General features: G+C 52.8%; 5 protein-coding genes across 13 annotated transcripts; 3 read left to right on the top strand and 2 right to left on the bottom strand.

The window, feature by feature from the left end:
• Positions 1-1814: 1814 nt before the first annotated feature.
• Gp1ba (glycoprotein Ib platelet subunit alpha) lies at positions 1815-4636 on the top strand. Its single transcript, XM_038324840.1, has 2 exons — positions 1815-1886; positions 2096-4636. Exon 2 carries the CDS (start codon positions 2102-2104, stop codon positions 4223-4225), a length of 2124 nt encoding a protein of 707 aa, XP_038180768.1. The 5' UTR covers positions 1815-1886; positions 2096-2101; the 3' UTR covers positions 4226-4636.
• Positions 4637-6454: 1818 nt separating this feature from the next.
• On the bottom strand, positions 6455-9340 carry Slc25a11 (solute carrier family 25 member 11). Its single transcript, XM_038324851.1, has 8 exons — positions 9074-9340; positions 8369-8521; positions 8072-8278; positions 7803-7893; positions 7625-7715; positions 7435-7534; positions 7304-7355; positions 6455-7175 (listed from the first exon to the last, which is right to left on the bottom strand). The coding sequence occupies exons 1-8, from the start codon at positions 9166-9168 to the stop codon at positions 7020-7022; spliced, it is 945 nt and encodes a 314-aa protein (XP_038180779.1). The 5' UTR covers positions 9169-9340; the 3' UTR covers positions 6455-7019.
• Positions 9341-9407: 67 nt separating this feature from the next.
• Positions 9408-13628, top strand: Rnf167 (ring finger protein 167). Of its 4 annotated transcripts, none has more exons than XM_038324849.1 (9): positions 9410-9613; positions 10320-10400; positions 11480-11605; positions 11702-11789; positions 11928-12018; positions 12200-12305; positions 12422-12515; positions 12987-13067; positions 13142-13628. In XM_038324849.1, exons 2-9 carry the CDS (start codon positions 10341-10343, stop codon positions 13438-13440), a joined length of 945 nt encoding a protein of 314 aa, XP_038180777.1. In that variant the 5' UTR covers positions 9410-9613; positions 10320-10340; the 3' UTR covers positions 13441-13628. The 4 variants fall into 4 exon arrangements, with proteins under 4 accessions (XP_038180776.1, XP_038180777.1, XP_038180775.1 ...); XM_038324847.1 differs by having other exon boundaries at positions 9410-10237; XM_038324848.1 differs by lacking the exon at positions 10320-10400 and having other exon boundaries at positions 9408-10237.
• Positions 13629-14056: 428 nt separating this feature from the next.
• Positions 14057-16820, bottom strand: Pfn1 (profilin 1). Its single transcript, XM_038324856.1, has 3 exons — positions 16520-16820; positions 14952-15144; positions 14057-14394 (listed from the first exon to the last, which is right to left on the bottom strand). Exons 1-3 carry the CDS (start codon positions 16649-16651, stop codon positions 14297-14299), a joined length of 423 nt encoding a protein of 140 aa, XP_038180784.1. The 5' UTR covers positions 16652-16820; the 3' UTR covers positions 14057-14296.
• A 157-nt stretch (positions 16821-16977) lies between these two features.
• On the top strand, positions 16978-24528 carry Eno3 (enolase 3). 6 transcript variants are annotated; one of them, XM_038324841.1, is made up of 13 exons: positions 16982-17112; positions 18772-18939; positions 20016-20102; positions 20341-20436; positions 20548-20606; positions 20750-20819; positions 21250-21383; positions 22731-22953; positions 23066-23263; positions 23421-23622; positions 24007-24115; positions 24235-24293; positions 24378-24528. In XM_038324841.1, the coding sequence occupies exons 1-13, from the start codon at positions 17055-17057 to the stop codon at positions 24445-24447; spliced, it is 1533 nt and encodes a 510-aa protein (XP_038180769.1). In that variant the 5' UTR covers positions 16982-17054; the 3' UTR covers positions 24448-24528. The 6 variants fall into 6 exon arrangements, with proteins under 6 accessions (XP_038180773.1, XP_038180769.1, XP_038180772.1 ...); XM_038324844.1 differs by having other exon boundaries at positions 18772-19175; XM_038324842.1 differs by lacking the exon at positions 16982-17112 and adding an exon at positions 17247-18393.
• Positions 24529-25035: the final 507 nt, after the last annotated feature.

Here is a 25035-nt window from a genome sequence, read left to right as displayed (position 1 = left end):
TCTGCCTCACCTCCTGATACTGCCTTAGTTGTTCCATGCAGCAAATGATACAAATGGCAAGTCTATGAATTAGTTGCATTTAGCTGTGTCTACCCCTTGCCCGGTCATCAGCAGTAAGCAGCAAGGGGCAAGCTCATGTTCATGATAGCCCTTTTCTGGGTAGGTAGGATCTTTACATCATTAGATGGGGCAGTGGCCCAACAGACAACTAACCCAGGCTTGAAAATTTTCCAGAGGAATGGGTTTTGCAGTGGACTTTACCAGATATGTAAGAGTTAGGGAAGAGGTAATGAGTGAAAGTTCAAGTGCAGGAGAGAATGACCAGGAGAGGAAAGCGCTAACCAAGGGGCTGAGCAGGAAAGAATGACCAGGAGAGGAAAGCGCTAACCACGGGGCTGAGCAGGAAAGAATGACCAGGAGAGGAAAGCGCTCACCACGGGGGCTGAGCAGGTAGGAGGCAAGATTCCCATCTTGTAAAACTCTGAAGACCAAGGCAGGTACTTCAGGCTGCCTGCTGAGAGTCATCAGGAGCCATTGGTGGGTTCACGGAGTTGACACTTGCAGTTCTCTCATGGGAAACAGAGGGGAAGTTAGATTTTTCAGAGATCAACCAGAAGGCTACTGGGAAAGGGAAGATAGTGCCTTGGGCTGGGGAGGGGAGTGGAGAGATATGAAAGACACCAGAGTTATTTCAGCAAGTCTCCATAGTGGGTAGAGTCTGAAAAAGGCAGTGTGGTATTGGGAGTGTTTAGAATGATCAGGTAAATGAGTGGTTGTGAACAACAGAGGAATACTATTTTTCTGTGAGTTTCTTTGGAAATAAAGTCTCAGTATAAAGCCCAGGCTGGCCCTGAATTCATTATCTTCCTGCCTCTGCTTCCTAAGGACTAGGAATAGACAGTCCTGTACCTCCATGGCTAGCAGATGAAGCTATTTTGATAATGAAGTCAATTTTTGATATATTGGAGTTCTGGTTTTAGTTGTTTTTGTTTGTTTGTTTATGAGAAGGGTCTTTGTAGCCCAAGCCAGCTTCAAATTCATGATCTTCCTACTTGAGCCTCTCAAATGAGGTACACTGTTTCTGTACTTGTAGAACATGTAAAAGAGAAGTCTAAGAGACAATCAGGCATAAGTATCTAGACCTCAAGGAAAAAGGGTATAGAGAAGAGATCAAAACGAGCCTGGGCCAGAAGTGGTGATTAAAGGTGCAGCAAAATATGTCCGAGGCACTTGTGGAGTATATGTTAAGACAGTCCAGAATACTCCAGAAAGGTAGAGGAAGAGGGACCTACAGAGGAGTCTGAGAAGGACCAACACACAAGCAAGAGGAAAACCAAGAAAATGAGTGTCACTGTCATGTCCCCAGGAGAAAGTAACACTGGGTATGGATGCTGCAAAAACAGTTTAGAGTAGCAGTAACGTATCCGGTGGATACAGAATAGGGGTGCCAGCAGTCTCAGGCTGCAGAGGGAATCAGTTGAGGGCTAGGAGAGGCGGCAGTAGGTGTAAGGAAGTAGTGAAGGCAAACCGGGCACCTCTAAGAATAGCTATGGAGGAGAGAGGGTAGCATGTGGAGAGGCTTTTGGAAACTGCACAAAGTTGGTGGCCAGAGGGTCTCTAGATCTCTCCAGGGTGGAAGGAAAGGAAGGGAGAATGTAAAACCAAAGGAGGGTCCTGGGGAAAGCTGTGGAGGGAGGTGATAAGGGCCTGTGCCCGGGAGGGAGACGGTCCCCTGGGTAACAGGAGTTGGTTATCGGGTTGTCATTTCCTCCCCATTTCTATCTCCTTCCTGCTCTTGGCCTGGCCCTCCTTGGAGCTGGAAGAGAGAAGGACCAAGTCACACCCTGGGAGAAGCTCTGTGCCTTCAGAGGTCTTTCTGCCTGACGGTAAGCTGGGGCTGGGACTAGAAGAGAAAGATCTGAGGAGGGAATAAGAACTAAGGGCTGAGGACAGGGTAGAAGAGAAGGGAAAAGTCTGGGAGGGAGCGAAGCTGTTTCTGGAAGTGATCTCAAGAGCTACAGAGTGAAGGGTTGGAGCCTAGAAAAATTATGCCAAGGACCAGGGTGATAATCCTTTAAACTCCCTTTGCCCACAGGTTCCTATGGCTCTCTTCATCTTGCTGTTCTTGCTGCCGAGTCCCTTACATTCCCAGCCCCCTTGTGACATCTCCCAAGTGACCAGCCTGCTGGAAGTAAACTGTGAGAACCAGAAGCTGACAGCATTGCCCGCAGACCTGCCAGCAGACACAGGCATCCTTTTCCTGGCCAAGAACAGACTGGCTACCTTCTCCACAGCCTCCGTGGCACATTTCACTCACCTCACTCGGCTATACCTGGATGAATGTGAGCTGACCAGCCTGCAGACCGGTGAGAAACTGTCCAAGCTGGAGAGCCTGCATTTATCCCACAACAACCTGCAAAGTCTGCCCTCCCTAGGACGGGCACTGCCTGCACTCACTATCCTTGACCTCTCCTTCAACCAGCTGGGCTCACTGTCTCCCGGTGTCCTGGAAGGTCTAAGCCAACTGCAGGAGCTCTACCTGCAGAACAATAATCTGAGGAGTCTGCCCCCCGGGCTCTTGGTGTCTACAACCAATCTGAAGAAACTCAATCTGGCCAATAACCACCTACGTGAGCTGCCCCATGGGCTCCTAGATGGGCTGGAAGATCTTGATACCCTCTACCTTCAAGGGAACTGGCTTCGTACAATCCCAAAGGGCTTTTTTGGGACCCTCATCTTGCCTTATGTTTTTCTTCATGGCAACACCTGGTATTGTGATTGTGAGATTCTCTACCTCCGAAACTGGCTCAAGCAAAATTCCAACAATGTCTACTTATGGAAGGAGGGTGTGGATGTCAAGGCTATGACCCCCAATGTGGCCAGTGTACGGTGTGCCAATTTGGGCTACGCACCTGTCTACTCCTACCCAGGGAAGAACTGCCCTACCAGTGGTGATAAGGATTCCATAGACTATGATGACTATGACGCTGTCTCTGAAGTACCTGCTACAAGGGCTGAGGTCAAGTTTTCTACTAACACTAAAGCCCATACTACTCACTGGGGCCAACTCTTAGAGTCTCCTACTTCTCCAGACAGCCAAATGCCTTCTTGGCCTCCAACCCACAAACCCACTAAAAAACAGTCCACATCCACCCACATACAGATTCCAGGTTTCACCACACTCCCACAGACCATGCAGGCCAGCACACCTCTCTATAACCTAAAACTCAATACTACACCCGCCACCATCCCCACCACCCCAGTACCTACCACTTCCACCCCAGCTACCCCAAAGCCCAGCCCTACCCCAGTGCCTACCACTTCCACCCTGACTACCCCAGAGTCCCACTCCACACCAATGCTTACCAATTCTACTCCCACTATTCCAGAGCCCATCACTTCCACCCTGGCTACCCCAGAGTCCAGCACCAACCCAGTGCCTACTACTGCCATCCTGACTACCCCAGAGCCCAGCACCACACCAATGCTTACCACCTCCACCCCGACTATTCCAGAGTCCACTGCTTCCACCCCAACTACCCCAGAGCCCAGTGCTCCAGTGCCTTCCACCCCCACTCCAACTACCCCAGCGCCCAGCAGCACTACCCCGACCACTCCAGTGTCTACTACCACCCCGGTCTTCATTACTACCCTGGCTGCCCCAGCATCTACCCCAAGTGAGACCATTTTAGAACTACCTTTTCCCACAGAACTCACTTTACTCCCTACCCTCGAACCTATTACAGGAATCCCAGAAGTGAACAGCTTCATAACTTTCCAAGAGATGATTCGTGCAAACTCTGATACTTCCAAAAGTGACCCTTTTCTCAATTCTGACTTTTGTTGCCTCCTCCCCCTGGTTTTTTATATTCTGGGTCTCCTCTGGCTCCTATTTGCCTCTGTGATACTCATTTTGTTGCTGACCTGGATCTGGCATGTAAAACCACACACTCTGGACTTGGACCAATCTGCTGCACTGGCCACAAGCACATACACTACAAGTCTGGAGGTGCAGAGAGGAAGGCAAGTAACTGTGCCCCGGGCCTGGCTGCTCTTCCTTCAAGGGTCACTCCCTACTTTCCGTTCTAGCCTTTTCCTATGGGTAAGGCGTAATGGGCATGTTGGGCCTCTGGTAGCAGGACGGCGGCCCTCAGCTCTGAGCCAGGGTCGTGGTCAGGACCTATTGGGAACAGTGGGTATTAGGTACTCAGGTCACAGTCTGTGAAGGTGAGTACCTCAGAGATCCTAAGACTCTACTGGGATCTAGCTGTGGTGGGGGATGAGACTGCCATGCAGACATTCTATTTACTTCTTTATCTGAAGCCCCTTTTTACATCTAGACCACACAAATCAGAAGCAGTGAGGTGATACAACTGGGTAACCATGGAACCAAGCTCCCTATGTTACTCAGAGCATTGCCAGGTCGCATGGTCACTGCTATGGCTTTGGGGAAGAGGTAGAAAAAGCGAATGGAAATGGAGCATGGCTCCCATGTGTTCACACGTGGAAGGAAACTCGGAAAGCCATGAATCAAGACAGGAACATTATCCCTAAGTATCGTGAATATGTTTTCCCTGTTTAACACTTATCTCCCACCAGTGTTATCTAAATAATAAAATTGCTTTTAAAAAGAAAATGTAGTTTTCAATGAGAATGGCTGAAGTACCTGTTAAAAGAATCCCCAAGGTCCTAACTGCCCCCACCCTGATCCCAAACACCCAACAAACCTCCAGTTGTACCTGGGGGCAGGGGGAGGACACTTCCTCGACCTTAGTGACTCTTCTGCAGGGTTTGGGTACCCACCAGGCTACCTCAGACAACTCCAGAACCATGTCCCAGAGCTGATAGGAAGTGCTAAAGCCTGCCTGAAGCTGGATAGCAGAGGTGGGTACATTCTCCTCACCGGCCATCAGGACTGGGAAAGGGCATGTCACCTTGGTGGGTCTGACTAAGAACCTTAGGTTTGCTGCTTTCAAAGCTGGATGTAGCAGGTCCCTTCTTTCCCCCAAATCCACTGATTTGGCCATTTGCTAATCTCACCAGTGAGGTCTTCCATGCCCCATCTCAGTTCAATCCAGGGCTTGGGACCCAGATAAAGGAAGGAAGGCTGGCTCTACCGACTGCCCCTCTCCAGATGGTTCTAGATCTTCCTGTGAATCTGGCAGAATCTCCTTCCCGACTTGAACTCTTCCAGATAGAGGACAAACCTTAGAGGTTACCCATTAAGGACTTTTCTTCATGAACTCCACCTACTAGTTCTGCTTCATCTCCATGGCACTGTGGGCTCGAACCGCTGCGCAAGGCTTATGGGTCCTCTGCGGCAGCAGGGTTCCTCCTCTGAGCCTCTGTGCTCACCCCAGCTAAGAGCTCTGCCTCTGCCCTCCTCAACCTATCTGACTGCTACCACAAACAAGTCTCTCCTAAGTTGGGCAGGGTGCAGTCCACAGATATAGCCATTTTCAAATGTTCCTGTCATCTTTTTTTTTTTTTTAATTTATTTGAGACAGGTTTCTCTGTGTATAGCTTTGGCTGTTCTGGAACTCACTCTGTAGACCAGTCTGGCCTCAAACTCAGAGATCGGTCTGCCTCTGCCTCCCAAGTGCTGGGATTACTTGGCCACTGCCCGGCCTCCCATCATCTTCTTACTGGTCATTTTCTTACTCCTTAAGAAAAGGTGCAGGTTTCAAATGTCTCCGAGCAGCCACTGTGGGTGGCCTAGGCCAGTGCAGGGAAGGATTAAGGAAAGGAGTAGCAGGGGTACCAGGAAGCTGCACTAATATCATTTGCGTGGAGGCTCTGCCAAAGGGACAGCTCGCACCTGCTGCCTGCCTGTTTCTCTGGCCTGGCATGCAGCCCTCAGGCGCCTGGCACTCCTGGTTTGACCTTCCCATATCTTTTCATGGTCCAAGAAGTTTGTAGGATCCTTGAGGGTCTGGGAATCACACTTAAGAAATGGATGAAAAAAAAAAAAATCACTTTTCCCCAGCCAACCCAGTTTCTAGCCAGTATTCTTTCTTTCCTCAATCCTTGTGTTTGACTGAGCTGCACACTCTCAAGAGCTCGGGACTGCATTCTCAACCCCTGTGGCTCCAGCCCATAGAAGTCCAACTTAGATTTTTTTTTTTTTCAAGACAGGTTTGTCCTCACAGCCCTGGCTGTCCTGGAACTCACTTTGTAGACCAGGCTGGCCTTGAACTCAGAAATCTGCTGGCCTCTGTCTCCTGGTCGCTGAGGTTAAAGATGTGTGTCACATCCCACTTGCTTCAATTTACGCTCATTACCCCTTCCTCTTTATGCTGCAAAGGCAGTGAAGAGCTCCCAGAGGCCTTTCCTGAGAACTCTGATCCGATTTGCGAGGCGCTGCATTTTGGGGCGAATGGCTTGCTAGCAGCGCACAAGGCCCCATTTTCTTTCTTTCTGTCTGCTGCTGAGGTATTACTGATTTACATAGTACTTTCATAAAACCAGTGGGGGATTTTCTTTAATATTTTTGTTAAAAACTCCAGTTTGTTTTCCAGAGACATCAGCTTCTTTGTGCAGTTAGCTCCCCCCAGGATCCTCAAGACTATCCAGATTTGGGGTTGGTGTTATCAATCCAATTTATTAATGTCGTCCTCAGGGAGGAGGAAGCCACATCCACTATAGACCCTTTTGGCCATCTGGATAACTTCTACTCTCTCCTGTCTCCTCAGCTCTGTCTTGGTTTCCCCAGAGAGAGAGGTCTGCTGTCTTGTGTGCCCTGAAACTAATACCCAAGAGATAACTAGAAACCCTTAGGGCAGTTTCTCAAGTCCTCCTAGGACTAGCCAGGGACCCTAAGCATCAGGCCAGGCGCGGCAAGCTGGAGCAGGGGTAGGACAGATTAAAGTTCTTTACCGCAAAGGAGTAAACCACACTGCAGAGGGAAAATAAATAAGAGGAGCCCAGGGTAGCAGAATCCAGGCCCCCAGGGCACATCGACTGTAGAAGCAGTGGGTGGCCTGGCGGCCCTGGCACTCTAGTCCCGGGAGCTTGACACATCAGCCACTGAGGAAGAGATGCTTGTAGGCCTTGTTCATCTGTTCCAAGAAGATGAAGGTGAGGACAGTGTGGGGGCCCAGTCGGGCATAGTATGGTGTGAAGCCCTTCCACAGGCTGAAGAAACCCTCATAGCGGACGACTTTCATCAGCACATCCTAGACAGACAGGCAGGCAAGTGCTGGGGCTAGGACGTGGCCTCCAGGACTCTATACCCAGCTCCCTTCATAGCTCTCCCAGGGCATCCGCACACTCCTGCCCCGAGCCCCTCTCCCCGCCTCCTCACCAGCCCATTCTTGTACTCCGGCTTCCCATCGATCATTCGCATATTTTGGATCCTGAAAAAGAGGAAGTACGTGCATGAAAGACAGAAAGAAGGCGGCCCAAAAGTTCTCCAGTCCCAGGCTGCGGGCTCACCTAGTTTTGACGATGTCCACAGGCATGGAAGCAGCAGTGGTGACGAGGCCACTGATCATGCTGGCACAGAAGTGGCACAGAATATTGTCAGAGAAGTAGCCTGGGAGGGGGAACAGAAGGTGGCAGTCAACTCTCAGGTAGCTCAGGCCGGACTGGGCATGGAGTATTCATTCAGCTCTGGGTATCTCACCTGAGTCCAGCAAGAACTGCTTGGATTGGGAGTAGGAGGCAAGCTGGGCAGCGTTGACAACGACAGCTCGAGCCATGGTAGGGATGCAACCCTGAGGCAAGAGGACAGAGGCAATGAAGAGTCAAAATGCCAGAGACTTGACCCCACACCCCCCAGGGACTCCAACCCCTTTGCTCACCCGCCACAGCGTGGGGACTCCCTCTTCCCTGGCAATTCGAATTAGGGCATTAAACACGTTTTTGTAGCCACGGCGCTGATCAGCTGGAAGCCTGGGGAAAGGGCAGGGAAAAGTCACGATCAGGACCATTCAGGGTCCATAGGAACAAAGAAAGGGGGGCCCGAGCAGGTCCGTGCCCTGACGTAGAACTCGGCTAACAAAAATATGTAAAACCTAAACCTTTCGTTCTACCTTCCAGGAATGGAGCTGGGGTTAGACCTGGAACTCACCGGCCATCAGCAGTCATCCTGATAAGCGCCACCTCAGCTGGCGTTCCCACAAATGCCCCAGTTGCACCTGCTGTCATGCCAATCAGGGCCTTCAGCAGAAACCCAGGGGGTGTACCATCAGCCCCGGTCAGGCGTTCAAACAACACAGTATAGATGCCAAGACGAGTAGTGGTGTAGGTGGCCTGGCGGAGCAGGCCAGCTGACAGCCTGAGGAGGAGAAATGTCAGCACCACGTATTAGGACAAGGCCTGGACCTGGCAACCCACAGCCTCCCTCCCCAAACTGAGGCCCCAGTACCCAGTATAAATGCCCTTCAGTCCTTCTGCCTTCAGGATGCTGGTGAGGGCATGGAAGCTGGTTTTGTACTCTCGAGTCTTGGCCCCTTCACCACTCAACTGCATCCGGTTCTTCACCAAGTCCAGAGGCTGCACGAAAACTGTAGCACCCATCCTGAAGTGAGGCAGTAAGGCAAGGAGTCAGGTCGGCTGGTCCAGGTCGACCAGTGTCTACTGCAACCCGGCAGCAAGAAGTTACAAGGGTCAGCATCTGACGGGCAGCTAAAGATTCAGGAGGCTGGTGGGTATGTGCGTAAAGGTGTGCACAGAAGGCACGTGCCAGAAAAAAAGTCCAGTAGTCGAGTAAGAGCCATGCAAATCAAAATGCTTCAGGCAGTTCCTTAGAGTTCGAGCAGAACTGGACTGCAGGCAGTCTAAGGAGGGGTGGAGATGGCATCCACAACCTAGGACCCCAAGCTAGACCCACAACACAAACATGCACAGTGGAGCAATGGTGGTTGGAAACACGGGGCAATGACCCATGAATGCAGCCAGCTCAGTAGGAGCCCTGCAATGGGTGACTGGGTCCTGGCAGTCCATCAGGCACCTCGCAAATCTCAGGACATCATGGTGACCCCGCACCGGCTCAATTTACTGCAACATACCCCGAGATGCCCTGGGCCCAGTTGCTTGAGCCCGTCCCTTCCTCCTTTTCCCTATCCCTTACCCAGCCAGGCCCCCAAACAGGAACTTGACGGATTTAGGGGAGGTACGGGGCTTCCCGTCCATCCGGCCAGCCCCGGGACTCGCCGTCGCCGCCATCGCCCCTTGATGGCCCTCGACTTTGGGTCCTGAGCACGCACAGCCCTGCTCGCGCCCAAGGTGACACCAGCGCGCAACAGGGCGAGGGCGCGCGCGCGCGCACGCCCCTCCGACAGGCAAGTCCGGCTCCAGCTAGAAGCTGGAGGGGGGGGAGGACGAGCGCAGGCGCGTAGCGCAAAGACGGCCGGGAATAAGGCGGGGCTAGGATGCGTGAGTGAAGGGGCGTGGCTGACTTAGGAAGCCACTCTGTGTCTCCCACTCTTCCCGAACTGGAATCGCGGGAAACTAGTTTGTTTGAAAACCTCGCGAGAACGAGTGAGTCAGCCCAGTTAGAGCTAGGAGGCTTCTCGCGATAAGTTTCCACGGCGAGAGGGGGTGGTGGTGGAGATGGTGATGATCGCTCTCGCGATATTTGAAGGTACCGCAGCTACCAGACGGAGGAGAGGTTTGTAAACAGGGCAGCTCCACGATCTCGGGCGCTGAGGGGAAAAAAAATTAGATCGTCTTCTGGGCCTCGGAGCTCCCTCCATCTCCGCAGGAACTCTCTTTCGGCCGGCCTTTTAGGACCGGAAGTCCTCCGTCCTGAGCGTCCAATACTGGAAGCGGCCTTTCTTTACCGGAAACCCTTTTCCAGGGGGATCGGAAGACAGCCTACCTGGCCGGAAGTCCCACCTCTTTGAGATTCCCCCACCCTTCCTGAAGTTTTTCTGTTACCTGTTTGTCTTCTTTTCTATTCTCCGTTTTATTTCTGCATCAGGGAAAGATACATTGTCTCCCTCCCAGCTCCACTAAGCTGGTTTTATCCCTCACTTCCCGAGTCGCAGTTCTTTCCCCGACGCCCCCATGTAGCTGAGAAGTGGGACCTGGGGGTGATTGGACCCCTGGGATCCTTAAGGAGAGGCAGAGAGGGTGCAGAACTTGGCTTCTCCTCCTACTGTCAGGACGCGACCTCCTCAACCACACACACACACACACACCCGCTGCCATGCACCCTGCGGCCTTCCCGCTTCCTGTTGTTGTGGCCACTGTGCTGTGGGGAGCATCCCCTATCCGAGGGCTTATTCGAGCGGTGAGTCTAAGGGTCGGATGGGGGAAGGGTGCTGTAAAGGGGGTTCAGGATGAAGAGAAAAAACGGACTATTTTGTCTGCAGATCTCCGAGCACAATGCCAGCATGGACTTTGCAGACCTCCCAGCTCTGTTTGGGGCTTCCCTGAGCGAGGAGGGACTCCAGGTGATGCACTCATTTCCCTATAGTCTCTGTCCTGGGCAGGGGTTTAGTAGCCCTGCTCTGGATCAAACTGGAGGTAGGAAATAGTCGAGTTAGTAAGGGAATGCATTGGGCTGTGGACAGAGCCCAGTGGTAGGGTGCCCATCTAACGTAGCGAAATTGAATAACCAACAACACAGCCCCTCGCCCAATACCTAAGGACATGACCGTGCCCAATACAGAAATAGAGTCCAGAATCTAGAGGTAGAAGGCAGTGTCCTAGAACTGTCAAATTTGAGAGGGAGACCGAAGAGTGAATTAAGATAAAAAGCAGGTGCTTATCAGTCACGTCTCTAGAGCTTACAGTTTGTATGGTGGCTGTGGACAGTCTCTTTGACCCTTAGTTAAATGGGTACTGGAAGTTAACATAGAGCTGTTGTGTTAACTAGTAAGTGGAGTAAGTATGTCTGTAATTTATTACAAAGTTCTTGCCACATAGGAAGAACTCAGTTGGAGCACGGATAGCAAGAGTTGTTTGTAAGATGGGTAATTGGAAAATGAAGCAAATAGAATGTGATCTTTGTACTTAAGGATGAATGTGAAAAATTTGGTGAAAATGGCATAAACAAGTAGCAAGCTGAATTATCAGTGGGGAACTGGGAAAAAAAAGAGAACTAAATTAGTCTAGAATTTGAGAAGTCGAGGGAGCCTCTGGTAAAGGGATGTTATGTACTGTAACTGCATCTTCAGGAAGCTGAGAGACATATATTCCGCTTTTCGTTTGGTTTTTTAGACAGGTTTCTCTGTGTAACCCTGGCTGTCCTGAACTGTGTAGATCAGGCTGGCCTCCAACTCAAAGACCTGCCTGCCTGCCTGCCTGCCTGCCTGCCTGCCTGCCTGCCTCTGCTCTTCAGGTCTGGGATTAAATGTGTGCATCACCTGAGATGTAGATTGATTTGAGTGGGATGCTCAGGCCTTTAGAATATGTAATGAGGGTAGAACTGCAGAATACAGATAGCGCGTGTGTAGCGTTATGCTTGATAGGCCCTGTGGAAGGCAGAATGTAAAGATGGAAAATCCAACTATTTGCATTTATCCCTCAGGGGTTCCTTGTGGAGGCTCACCCAGAAAATGCCTGCAGTCCCATTGCCCCGCCGCCCTCAGCCCCGGTCAATGGGTCAGTCTTTATTGCACTGCTTCGAAGATTCGACTGCAACTTTGACCTCAAGGTTGCTAAATGTGGAATGGGAGCTGGTAAGCAGGGTAAATGACACTGGGAGTGAGGAAAGGCAAGGGTTATGACTCCTCTCCCTGCTCTCTCTTAGGTCTTAAATGCTCAGAAAGCCGGGTATGGCGCAGCCGTGGTACACAACGTGAAGTCCAATGAGCTTCTGAACATGGTGTGGAATAGTGGTAAGGCTGGGAGTCCGTGCCACTGGGCTGTCAGTGGACCTAGAGACTAGTTTTCTGGGTGGGGTGGGCAAAAGTTTCTAATGCCAGTTCCAGGGAATTGAGTGGAAGGCTAAATCCCTGATATCCTGTTCCCTACAGAGGAAATCCAACAGCAGATTTGGATCCCATCTGTATTTATCGGAGAGAGAAGTGCAGAGTACCTACGAGCCCTTTTTGTCTATGAGAAGGGGTAGGACATGTTTTTTCCCGCTCTTTTCCCACCCTTTCCATGGCAGCCTAGAACCCAGGCCTCATACCCTACCCACACAGGCTCAGGCCCTGGCTCATCTTTTTTTCTTTCACTTCACCCATGCCTTCTCCCAAACTAGTTACCTGGTATTGCTTGGCTTGAGGCTTGTCTTTTTCCTCAGGGCTCGGGTGCTTCTGGTTCCAGACAGTAGCTTCCCCTTGGGCTATTATCTCATTCCTTTCACTGGGATCGTAGGACTGCTGGTTTTAGCCATGGGAGCAGTACTGGTAAGTAGCCATGGGAAGAACTTAGAAGACCAGACTGGGTCTAGAGATGGGAAGTGGGGTGGTTGTTGCATTTTCCAATTTTTTTTTCACCCTGGTGCACTCTCCCTTACCCCTAGATAGTTCGTTGTATCCAACACCGGAAACGGCTCCAGCGGAACCGACTTACCAAAGAGCAACTGAAACAGATTCCGACCCATGACTATCAAAAGGGTAAGGGCATGGGTACTGGGCCCATCTTAAAGAGGTACAAAGAAGATGCCATTTTTGCTTCTCTTACACACTGCCAACCACACGCAAAGGGGTGGAGCGGGAGCTAGAAAGCAAAGATGATCAAGTAAAAATTTTGACCTTGTGTGTGAGCGTATGAGTAGAAAGATGTAAGGAGCTGGGAGGACTCAAAACAGGTGAGGGGTTGGGTTATCTAGCTCTGGAGCCTCCAGTGCCATATAAGGCTATGGCAGAAGCCTTGTCCCTCCCACTTCTGCTTTCCCCCTCCTACCCTCCCCCCAACCCACTTCCCTTCTTATCTCTCCTTGCCCCCTCTAGCCCCAAGTTTTTCTATGTCCTGCCCTAAGAGCTTGCACTGGCTTGGTAAAACCTAGAAAAGCAATCTTTACAGGTTTTAACTCTAACTTCCCATAGTGGCGCCAAATGGCTCAGTGAATCCATTCCTTCTCCCAGGAGATCAATATGATGTCTGTGCCATCTGTCTGGATGAGTATGAGGATGGGGACAAGCTTCGGGTACTGCCTTGTGCTCATGGTGAGACCACTACCTTTGCCTGTGCCCCTGCCCCATCTGCAGAGACCAGGTGCTTCACATACTCCTCTCCATAGCCTATCATTGCCGCTGTGTGGACCCCTGGCTCACTCAGACCCGGAAGACTTGCCCCATCTGCAAACAGCCTGTCCATCGGGGTCCTGGGGATGAAGAGCAGGAGGAAGAGACTCAGGGGCAAGAGGAAGGTGATGAAGAAGGGGAGCCAAGGGACCAACCTGCTTCAGAGTGGACCCCACTCTTGGGCTCTAGCCCTACTCTTCCCACCTCCTTTGGATCCCTAGCCCCAGCACCCCTTGTCTTTCCTGGGCCCTCCACAGACCCCTCACCCTCTCCTTCATCTGCTGCCCTGACCTGAAACTTCCTACACTTGGCACCTCTGGTGATCCTATTTGCACAAACTCTTCCTCCAGTCTAATAAGCTAAGGGATAGGGTACATTTCCACCCTAGGTTCTCAAACCCCACCTCTTCCTTTTGAGGTGGCTGGGAGCCATAGGACATTGGTCTTCACTGCTTGGGTTAATAAAGTTGTTTTTGTGGACAAAGGGTATTAAGATAATTTTTATACAGGTGAAATTGTGGAAAAGAATCACTTCATGAGATTAACTTGTCAGGGGACAGCCCCAGCTGCATTTGCTATGACTCAGGGAGGGAAGCCCCACCTACACAGATGACTCAAGCAGCCCTGCCTCACCCGCAGGCTTGGACCCATTCTCTTGTCTGGATGGCTATGTTCCATTACAGAGTCAACTGGGCCTCTAAGGGAGAGAGACTATAGAGGGGCCCAGGCCATCCGACTGGGTACATGGAAGAATACCTACTTAGTCCTGGGGGCTGAGAAGCAGAAAAATGGAATGGAATGCAAAGAGTTCAGTCTGGACACAGCCAAGAAGCAAATAGCTAAGTTTAGTGGCATGTGCCACAGTGCCTGTCTCCAACTAATACCCCAAGCGCAAAACCACACAGGACCTTGTTAGTAGAATCTTTTTTATTCAGAAAAAAAAAAAAAACAAAAACAATTTTTTCCAAACACACACAGGAGGGGGTATGGGTAAGGGGAGGTATCTGTCTGTCCAGCCCCAGCCCCCGGCCCATGTGGTTTTGGCAGCAATAAGGGAAATGGGGTAATGGCCCAAAAAATAATGGTGTGTGTGTGTATGGAAAGAAAGGGTGCAAAAGCTGAAGGGAGCGGTGGGGGAGGGGACAGATGAGGTCAGTACTGGGAACGCCGCAGGTGGGAGGCCATTTCATAACATTTCTTGTTGATCAAACCACCGTGGACACCTTCTTTGCCCATCAGCAGGACTAGCGCTGGAGGAAAAAGAAAGGAGGCTAGGACCCAGGTGCCACAATTCAACCCTGCCAGCTGTTGAGCAGCTGTTCAGCCCTGGGGGCTGTAACCTAACCTCATTCCTCCCAACCAGCTACCCCCCCCCCACAGGCAAGCTGTCAGTCACCCTAAAACAATAGAGCTTTTCAAAGGAGGAAAAAAAATTCAAGACTAGTGAGGAAAAGGCAAAATTAGAGGTCACAGGCTGTAGGCTCTGTGGATGAGCTTCCTGCCTTTCAGGCTTTTACAGAACTCAAGACCAGAGCCAATGCTGACTTAAGATCCCAACAGTCTATACCAAGTGAGCTAATCTCTAAGCTTAAGGCAGGAAGGGATTTAAAAGGTAATGTAACTCAGTTTCTTTACAAGATGGGGAGCCATAGGCAGAGCCCAGGGACTCTCCAAGGTTCCCACATCCAGCAAACTTCGAGAAAACCCTGTTTGCGACCTTCTCATTAAGGAACCACAGAAAACCCAAACGACTAACAAAAGGAGATACGTTAGGGGTGCCAAAGACCTGGTTAACACAGAAACTCACTCTTGGCAGTCATGGTGACAGTGACATTGAAGGTGGGGGCTCCTCCGGTGCTCTTGGTACGAAGATCCATTGTAAATTCCCCATCCTGCAGCAGTGAGTCCCGGATCACAGAACATTTCTGGCCCCCAAGTGTCAACCCATTCACGAAAAAACTTGACCGGTCTTTGCCTACCAGGACACCAACCTCAGCTGGCTGGAAGAGTCAAAATCAATCATCGCATTAAGTTAGTGCACCGGCTAACTTGTTTCCCAAGAATCCACTATCTATCCTGGAGTTGGGGGTGAATGTGCTTCATACACACCACCAAAAATGGAGTGGGTGTGTGTGTGTGTGTGTGTGTGCAGAGAAAATCCATGGGACCAGGGAAGAATACTATTCCTCTTTAAGTAGCTAGACCTTGATGTTAAATGGGGAAAGCAAAAGGAAAAAAACCCTGGGTACCAAAATTCAATCAATGATCCAGGGGGAGCCTTTGGATGCTCAGAACAGTCCTTCAGGAAAAGCAGAAGCGGAGAGGGTGAGGGAGGGGGCAGGGAAGGAGGAGAAGCAACTTTGTCCTTATTTGGTCAAAGGTTCTGCAGGCGTTGTTAGGAGCCCGGACGCCTGGGTCTCCCGGTAACCTAGCATTTTAGGTCCAGGTGTCTACGCCCCAAGATGAGGAAGCCGACCCCTGGGGGCTTTCTAGGAAAGTTGAAAAAGTTTTAAGGGTTGGGGGACCAGGCTGTCTTGAGTCTAGACATCCCGGGGAACCTTTCTTTTTCTGCCCCCCTCAAACCCCAAACCCCTACATCCGGTACCCTCCCGCCCGGAAATCCCCTTCCCCCCCATTCGAACTTCCGCTCCCCCTCCCCACTTCCGGGCAGTGTGGCCAGGGAAGGTGGTGGTGGGGATAGCAGCAACCTTATTCCTTCACTTTACGGTGTCAGAACTTCTCACAAAGTTCCCCTGCTCCAGGCCCGGCCGGATGGCGGGAAGGGAGGGTGAGGGGACTTCCGGGACTGGCCTCACAGGAATGTTGAGGCTAACGTGCCGAATTGGGGGTGTGTGGCGGCCTCGCCCTCTCTAACGGAGTTGGGAGGGGCAGGGAGCTCACGGAGGTCGGGCCAGGGCTCAAGGCCACGCGCCCGGAGCTCCCACCAGCACAAGGGGAGACAATGGTGGAGGGAGCGCGAGCGGGCGGCCCAAAGTGCAGTCGAGGCTCCCCGAGCCCCCTTATCAATCATAATTCCAGGCTAAAATTGCAGCGCGTGCCTGCCCCGCCCTGGAGGAGGCGGAAGTGGGCCGCCGCACCGGGCGGCGCGCCCCTCCCCGCCCTGTGCCCCGGATGTAACGCCCCGTCGCAGAAAGCGGGGTGGCGGGCGAGATGGGCGCCGCTGCCGAGGGGCGTAGGGCTTGGGGGGCAACAGAGAGACCTAGATTCATGCAGCCGCCATTCGCGCCGCTTCCAGGCAGAGGACCAGATCACGGCCTCTCGCTGCCTTCGCTAGGCTGCGCCCGCCCCCACCCAAGTCTCTCCCTGAGGGACTAAGCCCGGCCATTGCCCGGGACCGCACAAGCCTCTAAGTACCGTAATGCTAACGAAGGTCTTCCCGGGGACGGCGGCCCAGACGGAGGGCGAGTCCTTGTAGCCTACGATGGCCGCGTCCTGACAGGTCCCGTCCGCCATGAGGCTGTCGATGTAGGCGTTCCACCCGGCCATGGCGCTGCTGCTGGGGCTGCTCTGCGGGCTGCTGCTAGGGCCGCGGGCTGGGCTTGGGCTGGCGGGCGGGGGGGAGGCAGAGAGCTCGGGGCACGCGCTGCCGTCCGGAACGCGGCTCTGTTAGCTGTGCAGCAGCCCTCGCACCGCCACTTCCTGCTCCCCCCCCCCCCCCCCCTAGATTTTTATTTGCAAAGGGCGGCGGGGCGGGGCCTGCTCCCCATTCCCTCCCTCCTCCCCCCCTCCCCTTGCCTGGCCAGATAGCGAACTTTTGCAAATGCAATTTAAAAAAGCCCTCCCCCCGCTTTTGCAAAATTTGCCGAGTTCGATGAAAAGCCGTGCAAAAGGCTAGAGTGGCGGTGGCCGGAGCGAGGTTAAGATTAGGGCTCGCTCCGACTCATATTGAATGCAAACCCCTTTGGCATTAAAAGGGGGAAGCCGGGAGAGAAAAAGGAAGAAAATTAGTAAGGTTGAGCAAATTAAAGTGGGTGCGGGGAGCCCAGGGTTAAACGGAATGATTCTCTCTCACACACACCCCCACCTCCGCGGGAGGGAAGGAACGGCGGGCGGCGGCGGCGCGTGCGCCCGCGCCTGCGCCGGGGCAGTGAGAAGACAGCGCGTGGGGCGGTTGGGGCTAGCGGCTGGCTCCGCGAGCGCGCGCCTGGCAGCGCCGATTTGGACCTTCCTGGGAAGGAAGACGCGTCCCCACTAGGCGGAGCGGGCAGAGGCCCTGGCTTGTGCGCTGCCGCCTTCTCCACTTTTGAATTTTTATTTAGACGATAAGGGAGCAAAACTAAATTTGATCCAATGCTCTGGTCGTTTCCATTGGTAAAGGTCCCCGACTAGGGCACCTGTCCCAGCCGTCTGCCGGGGACGCACATGTTGGGCTCATTCGAGTGCATCCCTGTATTCCAGGGGAATCTTCCTTCGCTGGATCCGCTCCAGCTCAGAGCCTCGCCCTACTCCTGAACCCTCTCTACAGAGGTCACTGGACCGGGGCGCCAGCCGGGTGACACGGGAGGGACTCTTTTCAAGGCGGAAGAATACCAGAGCACCAAAGATAGCAACTTTTACAAGAAGGGGAAAGTCCCTTCCACTTTGGGCCCATTGGGCTTTTTTTCCCCCCATAAAACTTTTGCTAGGTACTTGTGTGCGTTCAGCTCACTAGCCGCCCAGCAGGTCTGGGGCGGACAACGGCAGGCCGGTGAGGCTGACGGGAGTAAATGAGTCACTTGGGACCCTTGCCGCCGAGGGGCTCGGCCGCTTCCGGTCCCTCGGAGGAGGGGCGCCAGGGTTTGTAGTGCCTCCCGGCGTAAGGACTCCTTCAGACTCTGGAGTCCTGTTAGGCTCCCTGATGTCCACTCCAAAATCCTGGCTTCCCCACGCCCCCCGAGCCCAGGTTCTTCGACAGCCGCGTGGCTGAGTCACGGGCGGGGCTGCGCTGGGGCACGTGGCGGCGCTCTACGCCCGCCATCCCCTGACCTCTGGCCCGCGCGCCTCCTGCCCCGGGGTGGAAAAATCCCGCAGGGAGCGGCAGGAGATAAGGGTGTGGGGGGAAGGCGGGACTGGGACGCGACGGCAGGTGGGGACCCTTGGGTGGAGGCAGGCGAGAAGGGCGACCCCGAGGGGAGGGCCGACGGGGAGGAGCGCTCGAGAGCCGGCCGGCGAGTGAGTCACCCGCTCCAGCGCCTGCGAGTGAGAAGCCGAGGCGCCCCGGGACACCAGCCGGTCGGCCTGCCAGGCTTGTACGGAGCGCGAGACAGACTCACCCCCCCCCCCAATTCGCCCTAGACCCGCCAAAGTGGAGTTACCAAGTGCAGAGACTCACTTTCTGCGGTGCTGCAAATGGAAGGGCAGAACGGCCGCCAAAATGTCATCCCCTGAGAGCGTCCATTCATGGTTTTTTGCCCCCCACTCGTGATATAACACCATTCTTTGATAGTCAAGGCTTGAGTGCTGACGTGATCACATCGGTGGGGCAGGTGGGGAAAAGAGCTCCTGAGCACTAGGCTTCACCCTGGGCCCTAAGTGCTGCCCCCAGCACTATCTGCCGGGCGCCGGGCCAGTGCCGGGCCAGTGCTGGTCTATATTCGTCCCTTGGCCTCTCTCATTGCCCTTCGCAGGCCAAGAGAGGGTAGGGTGGAGTGGTGCCGAAATGGCCGTTATGAGGACCCTGAGAGATGAAAGCAGTCGCCTTCTTTGGCGTAGGGGTGTCAACTTCAGACCACAGCGCTTGCTCAGCATCCCTGATTCCTTCCCCCAACCGTGTGGCCTGCACCGCCTGCCTCCGAGTGAGTGGAGCACGTGTGCATGTCAGTCTTGCAGCCCCTTTTCCAGGCCCCCTCCTCAGCCTGCACGGCTCAGATTACCCCTGGCCTTTCCTAAAGGGCACTAGTTCCTCTTTAACCTTTGCAAAGGGGCAATGTGAGCTTAAGAAGGGGACAGACCCGCCTACCAGAAGCCCCTCTCCCACTCCCTCAAAGTGTGGACTTCAAGTCGAGACTTTTATCGGGAGCAGAAAGAAAATGTACGGGGTCTTCATTAACTTTTGATAAGGGGGTATCCAGGCCAGAGGCTTCTGCTGTAGGCAGTAGTGGGCATTTGGCTGCTGGCCTGGTGTGGAGGGGAGGAGGATGGAATGAGAGAGGCGGGGCTGGCTGGGGGACAGAGTGGCTTGGGGATAAATGCCCAGCCTGAGAAGGGGTGAGCTGACACTGTCCCAGCTGCCACCTAGAAGAGAAGCTTCATTCATAGTCCCAGGGAAGACGTCACAGGTTTGATAAAACTTGAGTTACATGATGTGCAGGTGTGGGGTGGTACTGACTTGGAAAGGGAGGGAACTTTTGGTGCTTTTCTTCCTCGGACTGGGGTGCTTGAGAGAGAGTGGTCAGGCTGGAGCAAGCAGAGTTGGGGCGAATACTGGAGTACTGACGAGTACAGGGAAGGAGGCTCTGACAAATAGGGAAGCAGATAAATAAGGCAGAATTACGCCAGGCAGAGGATTTGGGAATGGGACAATGAGAAGCGGATAGGGTTGGAGGGCTCGGAAGATGCAGCTGGCAGCTACTTCATCAGAAAAGTGAAAGGAGCCAGTGCAGGATTCAGGGAGGGTGTCATCTGGGGAGTTATGAAGTCCTCAGCCCTTGAGTTTCAGGCTGGGAGGTGGAACAAGAGCTGTTCCGAGTGGGGGAGGGCGGGGGAGGGGGCCGGCCCTCCTGCCTCTTGGTCTGTGACCTTTTTATGGGGTATTTTTAGCTCCAGCACCTGCCTTCTTGGGGTGGGGAAGACTCTTAAAAGGGCAAGGGATTTCTAGTTCCTTAAGGGATCAGCTGTCCACTCTTGCTCACTCACGTCTCTCGTGGTGCAGTCATGGCCATGCAAAAAATCTTTGCCCGAGAAATCCTGGACTCCAGGGGCAACCCCACAGTGGAGGTGGACCTGCACACCGCCAAGGGTAACACAGGCCCGCTGTATTGGTTTGCCTCAGAAAACCCCCAGCCTCACCTGCTCCTTCCCAAGAGTCCCACATCCTGTCCTTTGTCAGACTCCCTCACAGACCCTCTTCTCTTCCTGGCCCCAGAGCTGGGGGAGGCGGGAGTTTCTCTTTATTTTCTCCTGTCCCTGGGTCCAGGGAGGTGACCCCAGGCCCTTGTGAATGGACTCCCTCTGATCTGCCAATCCCTCCTGCCCAGGTCGGTTCCGAGCAGCTGTGCCCAGTGGCGCGTCCACAGGTATCTATGAAGCGCTGGAACTAAGAGATGGAGACAAATCACGCTACCTGGGGAAAGGTGAGTAAAGACCAACAGGAGGAGCCTGTGCGGGAGGATCCGGGAGAGAGGACCCCCACATGGGAAGAGGCTAATCCCCTCAGAAATCTGAACCCATTCTCTGGCCTCCAGGAGTGCTGAAGGCTGTGGAGCATATCAACAAGACCCTAGGTCCTGCTCTGCTGGAAAAGGCAAGTAGAGGAACCAGCTCCCCCTTCCCCTCCTCCCTGTGACCCTGCGCCTCACCCCAGGTAGCCCCACTCCCAATGTTTTCACCTGTCCTTCATCCTGCACGTTATTGGCTCCTGAGAAATCGGACCTCTGCCTCTTCCAGAAACTAAGTGTTGTGGATCAAGAAAAAGTCGACAAATTTATGATTGAGCTGGACGGGACAGAGAATAAGTGTGAGTGGTGGCATGCCCAAGGGTGGAGGAGAGACAGTGACAGCTGGCTGGGTTGTTTCTGTGTCCCATCTTGTGTGAGTGGTGGCATGCACAAGGGTAGAAGAGAGGCCAATGGCAGCTGGTGGGGTTGTTTCTGTGTCCTATCTTGGGGCACACCATAGCTGGATAGCCTTTATTCATTCCGCAGGCATTTCCTGATACATGTCTTCTGCCAGGCCTGGCTGGCAGTAGACACATGTGAAACTGTTGGCCCAGGAAGGCGGGGTGAACTTCCAGAAGTCTGCAGGCCAGGAAAGAGATGAGTTAATGAAATCTTAGTGTCCAGTGGTTTAGGAAGCTTCTTCCTGGGGTGACCGGAGGGATTGTTCAAGGAATTAACCGCAAAACCTGTAAGAGTTCTCATCCTTTCTCTCTGTTTGCCTCCCTCTAGCCAAGTTTGGGGCCAACGCCATCCTGGGTGTGTCCTTGGCCGTTTGTAAGGCAGGAGCAGCTGAGAAAGGGGTCCCCCTCTACCGACACATCGCAGATCTTGCAGGGAATCCCGATCTCGTACTTCCTGTACCTGTGAGTGTGGTTGCCCCTTCAGAATCCCTGCTCCAAAAAAGCACTTCCTGAAATGAAATCTCTTGGGTTATGCTGTGGCCCCTCCCTCTTGATGTTCCCCTCCCTTGCCAGGTCCTTTAGATCCTCCACATTCCAGGGTCAGGCTGGTGCTTTAGACCTCATTTCATCTTAGCACCCCACTGCACCAGTCAGACTTGAAAGCTCCTTAGAGCAAGGATATCAGCATTTCCGGGCATCCTCTGAGTCTGTAGGAAGTCACTGCCCTCTTAGTAGTAACTCTGAATTTTGTAGGGTACAGAGAAAGCTCTGAAATGTATGAAGTCCTGGGTGAGTTGACGTGAACCAGCCTTGTCAAAGACCCCAGAGCCTCAGACCCAGGAGGAGTGGCAAAGCCTTCCTCCTGGGCTAAGATTCAGAGGCATGGTAAAGCCTGCCTTGGTGACCAGGTGCAAGTGTCCGCCATAGCTCCCTCCCCCTTGGATGTGTACGGTCTGAAGACTGCTCCCCTCCAAAAACTGTTCTTACTGAGATCCCCTAACCCTGTCCCCTTGGTCCAGTTGTATACCATCAGCCCACCTCCTTGTTTATATGTATGCAATAACACTGCCAAGTCTGTGTAATGTGTTGAGTTCTGTATAATAAACACATTAAGCTTCTACAGTGCTGAGGTTTTCCCATCAGAGAGCTCAGTGTGTCCATTTCCCAGCTTTTCTGTCTGTGTGTCCGTTGTCTGTCTTTCCTTCATTCCCTTGCTGCCCCAGTCATTTCCATCTTTGGAGGCCTGCATGGACTGGGCAGAATTTAATCTCAATAATAATTTACCATTTATTGTTACTTACTAGGAAGGTTGTGTTAAGAGCATGGGTGGTGGTGGTGCATGTCTGTAATCTCAGCACTCGAGAGGCAGAGACAACAAAAAAATTAGAGTAAGGACTCTAGAGACATCTTCTGAGTTCAGCCCTGACCTTGCCTGTTTTCTAGTTGTGTGACCTTAGGCAACTTACTTAACCTTTATGCCTCAGTTTCCTCATCCATAAAGAAGAAATTGATACAAGTTACTAGAGATGTTTGAGAGTGAAACAAGCTAGTTTATTTAGAATGCCATAGGATTATTCTGTTACACATCAGGCACATGCTAAGGACTTTATGTTCTATTTCTCCTGAATTTCAGAAGAGTCACAGGGAAGTAGGCATTATAATTGTTTTGTAGAAATGAGGGGAAGGCTCTGAGGAGTACAATTATGTATCCTAAACCAGCTGGTGAGCACAGTCCAACTTCCACCTCCAGTTCCCTCTCGCCTTCCACCCCTCATGTCACCCGGTTCTGAGCGCTGTCTCTTGTCTCAGGCCTTCAATGTGATCAATGGGGGCTCTCATGCTGGGAACAAGCTGGCCATGCAGGAGTTCATGATTCTGCCAGTGGGAGCCAGCTCTTTCAAGGAAGCCATGCGCATTGGCGCCGAGGTCTACCACCACCTCAAGGGGGTCATCAAGGCCAAGTATGGGAAGGACGCCACCAATGTGGGGGACGAGGGCGGCTTTGCTCCCAACATCCTGGAGAACAATGAGGGTCAGTGCGAGCATGCTGGGGCATAGACCACCTGGGTCCCCATGAGGAGGGAAGAGAGGCTGCAGATGCAGGGGACACTGGAGTCTCAGGTCATTTCTTGCTCCCCTCCTAGCCCTGGAGCTGCTAAAGACAGCCATTCAGGCAGCTGGTTACCCAGACAAGGTGGTGATTGGCATGGACGTGGCAGCATCTGAATTCTATCGTAATGGGAAGTATGATCTGGACTTCAAGTCACCTGACGATCCTGCACGGCATATCAGTGGGGAGAAGCTTGGGGAGCTGTACAAGAACTTCATCAAGAACTATCCTGGTGAGATTTCCAAGTGCTTTGCTCTACCTTAGTCTTCTGCAGTTGCCTAACATGGGTTCCGGTATCTGACTCCACCACAGCCTCCATTTAAGCTTTACCTGTCACCCCCCATCAGGTCCCCTCTCTAACCCCAATTATGCTCCCATATCCCTACCAGTGGTCTCCATTGAAGACCCCTTTGACCAGGATGACTGGGCCACATGGACCTCATTCCTCTCGGGAGTGGACATCCAGATTGTGGGAGATGACCTTACAGTCACCAACCCCAAGAGGATCGCTCAGGCTGTTGAGAAGAAGGCCTGCAATTGCCTGCTACTAAAGGTCAACCAGATTGGCTCAGTGACAGAATCCATCCAGGCGTGAGTGTCTCCTGACTCAGGTTCAGAGTGGTCACCCTCAGCTCCAGCTCACCCACTGCTGCTGATCTTGCCATAAGTCTACCCTTCCCTGTGAGCCTGACTCACCCAAGCACTCTTAACCCCAAGGCTGTGACTAACCCTTGGCTTGTCCTCAAGACCTTTGCCACCGTGGCTGTCATGTCCCTTTACCTTCCTCCCATACTGTGCTCCTCTTACTAACATCTGACCACCCTAATCCAAGGTCAGAAAAATCTCCTTCTGCTTCCCAGAGAACTCAGGCACTCTAGTACCCACTGCCCAAAACAAAACCAAAGGTCTACCTTGCCTGCCGCTGGCTTTCTTACTGAGGTCACATTAGACCTCATCAAATGTCCTTCCACACAGCTGCAAACTGGCACAATCTAATGGCTGGGGGGTGATGGTGAGCCACCGCTCTGGGGAGACTGAAGACACTTTCATTGCTGACCTCGTGGTGGGACTCTGCACTGGACAGGTACTTGGCTTCCCTCTCTGCGTCTCTAACCAACCTTGGTATCACCCTGAGTTGAATACCAGTACAGCCTGCTCCTTTGGGGCCCAACCCAACCCCTCCAAATCCCTTTCCCACCTCAGATCAAGACTGGTGCCCCATGTCGTTCAGAACGTCTGGCCAAATACAACCAGCTTATGAGGTACAGTGGGCACAGAGGTCTGGACTGTGGGAGAGGAAGGCACTCCTAGGTGAGAAGGTAGCAGCTCTGATTTTTGTATTATAGGATTGAAGAGGCTCTTGGAGACAAAGCTGTCTTTGCTGGACGAAAGTTCCGTAATCCAAAGGCCAAATGAGAAGCTGGAGGCTCCAGGACTCCAAAGAACAGACACAGGCCTTCAAGCCCGTCTCCCTGAAATAAACACTGCAAAATGAGACCAGAGTGTGCTCCTTGGAAGAAGGGAGGGAAAGGATGACAGGAAGTGGCCAGGTGGCGGAGGAAGAGGCAGAGAATGATATGTAACCTGCTGTGACAGGAAGTGAGGGGTTGAAAGCTCAGTGGCTGTCAAAAGAGAAACCCACATTTTGGAATGAAGCTAGAAAAAGCCAATTCTGTGTGTGAGAAGGAGCTGGAGAGGTGTTTCTGGAATGAGGGAACAGCTACTGAGTGGGCAGCATGGATGGGGAGGGACTGAGGGTCCTGATGCTCCCAGCATGAGCGGGATCTGGAACAGGATGCCGCCAGACGGAGTGCTTTGTGGGGATAAATGGTAATGAGATCATTTGCCACTCAGTAGAGCTTGAGGATCTGGAAGTGCTCACAACACTTGACACTACTGACCTGCGTAAGCTTAGGAACAGTCCTATCAGACATTTACCATCCTTGTCCCTTTTCCACACCCAAGGAAACCAAGACACAAAGAGTTAATTATTCCTTATTCAAC

Source organism: Arvicola amphibius, chromosome 4 (assembly GCF_903992535.2).
Source record: "Arvicola amphibius chromosome 4, mArvAmp1.2, whole genome shotgun sequence".
NCBI classification, from domain to species: Eukaryota; Metazoa; Chordata; class Mammalia; order Rodentia; family Cricetidae; genus Arvicola; species Arvicola amphibius.
The sequence above is the reverse complement of the archived record's forward strand: the minus strand, read 5'-3'. Positions and strand labels throughout refer to the sequence as shown.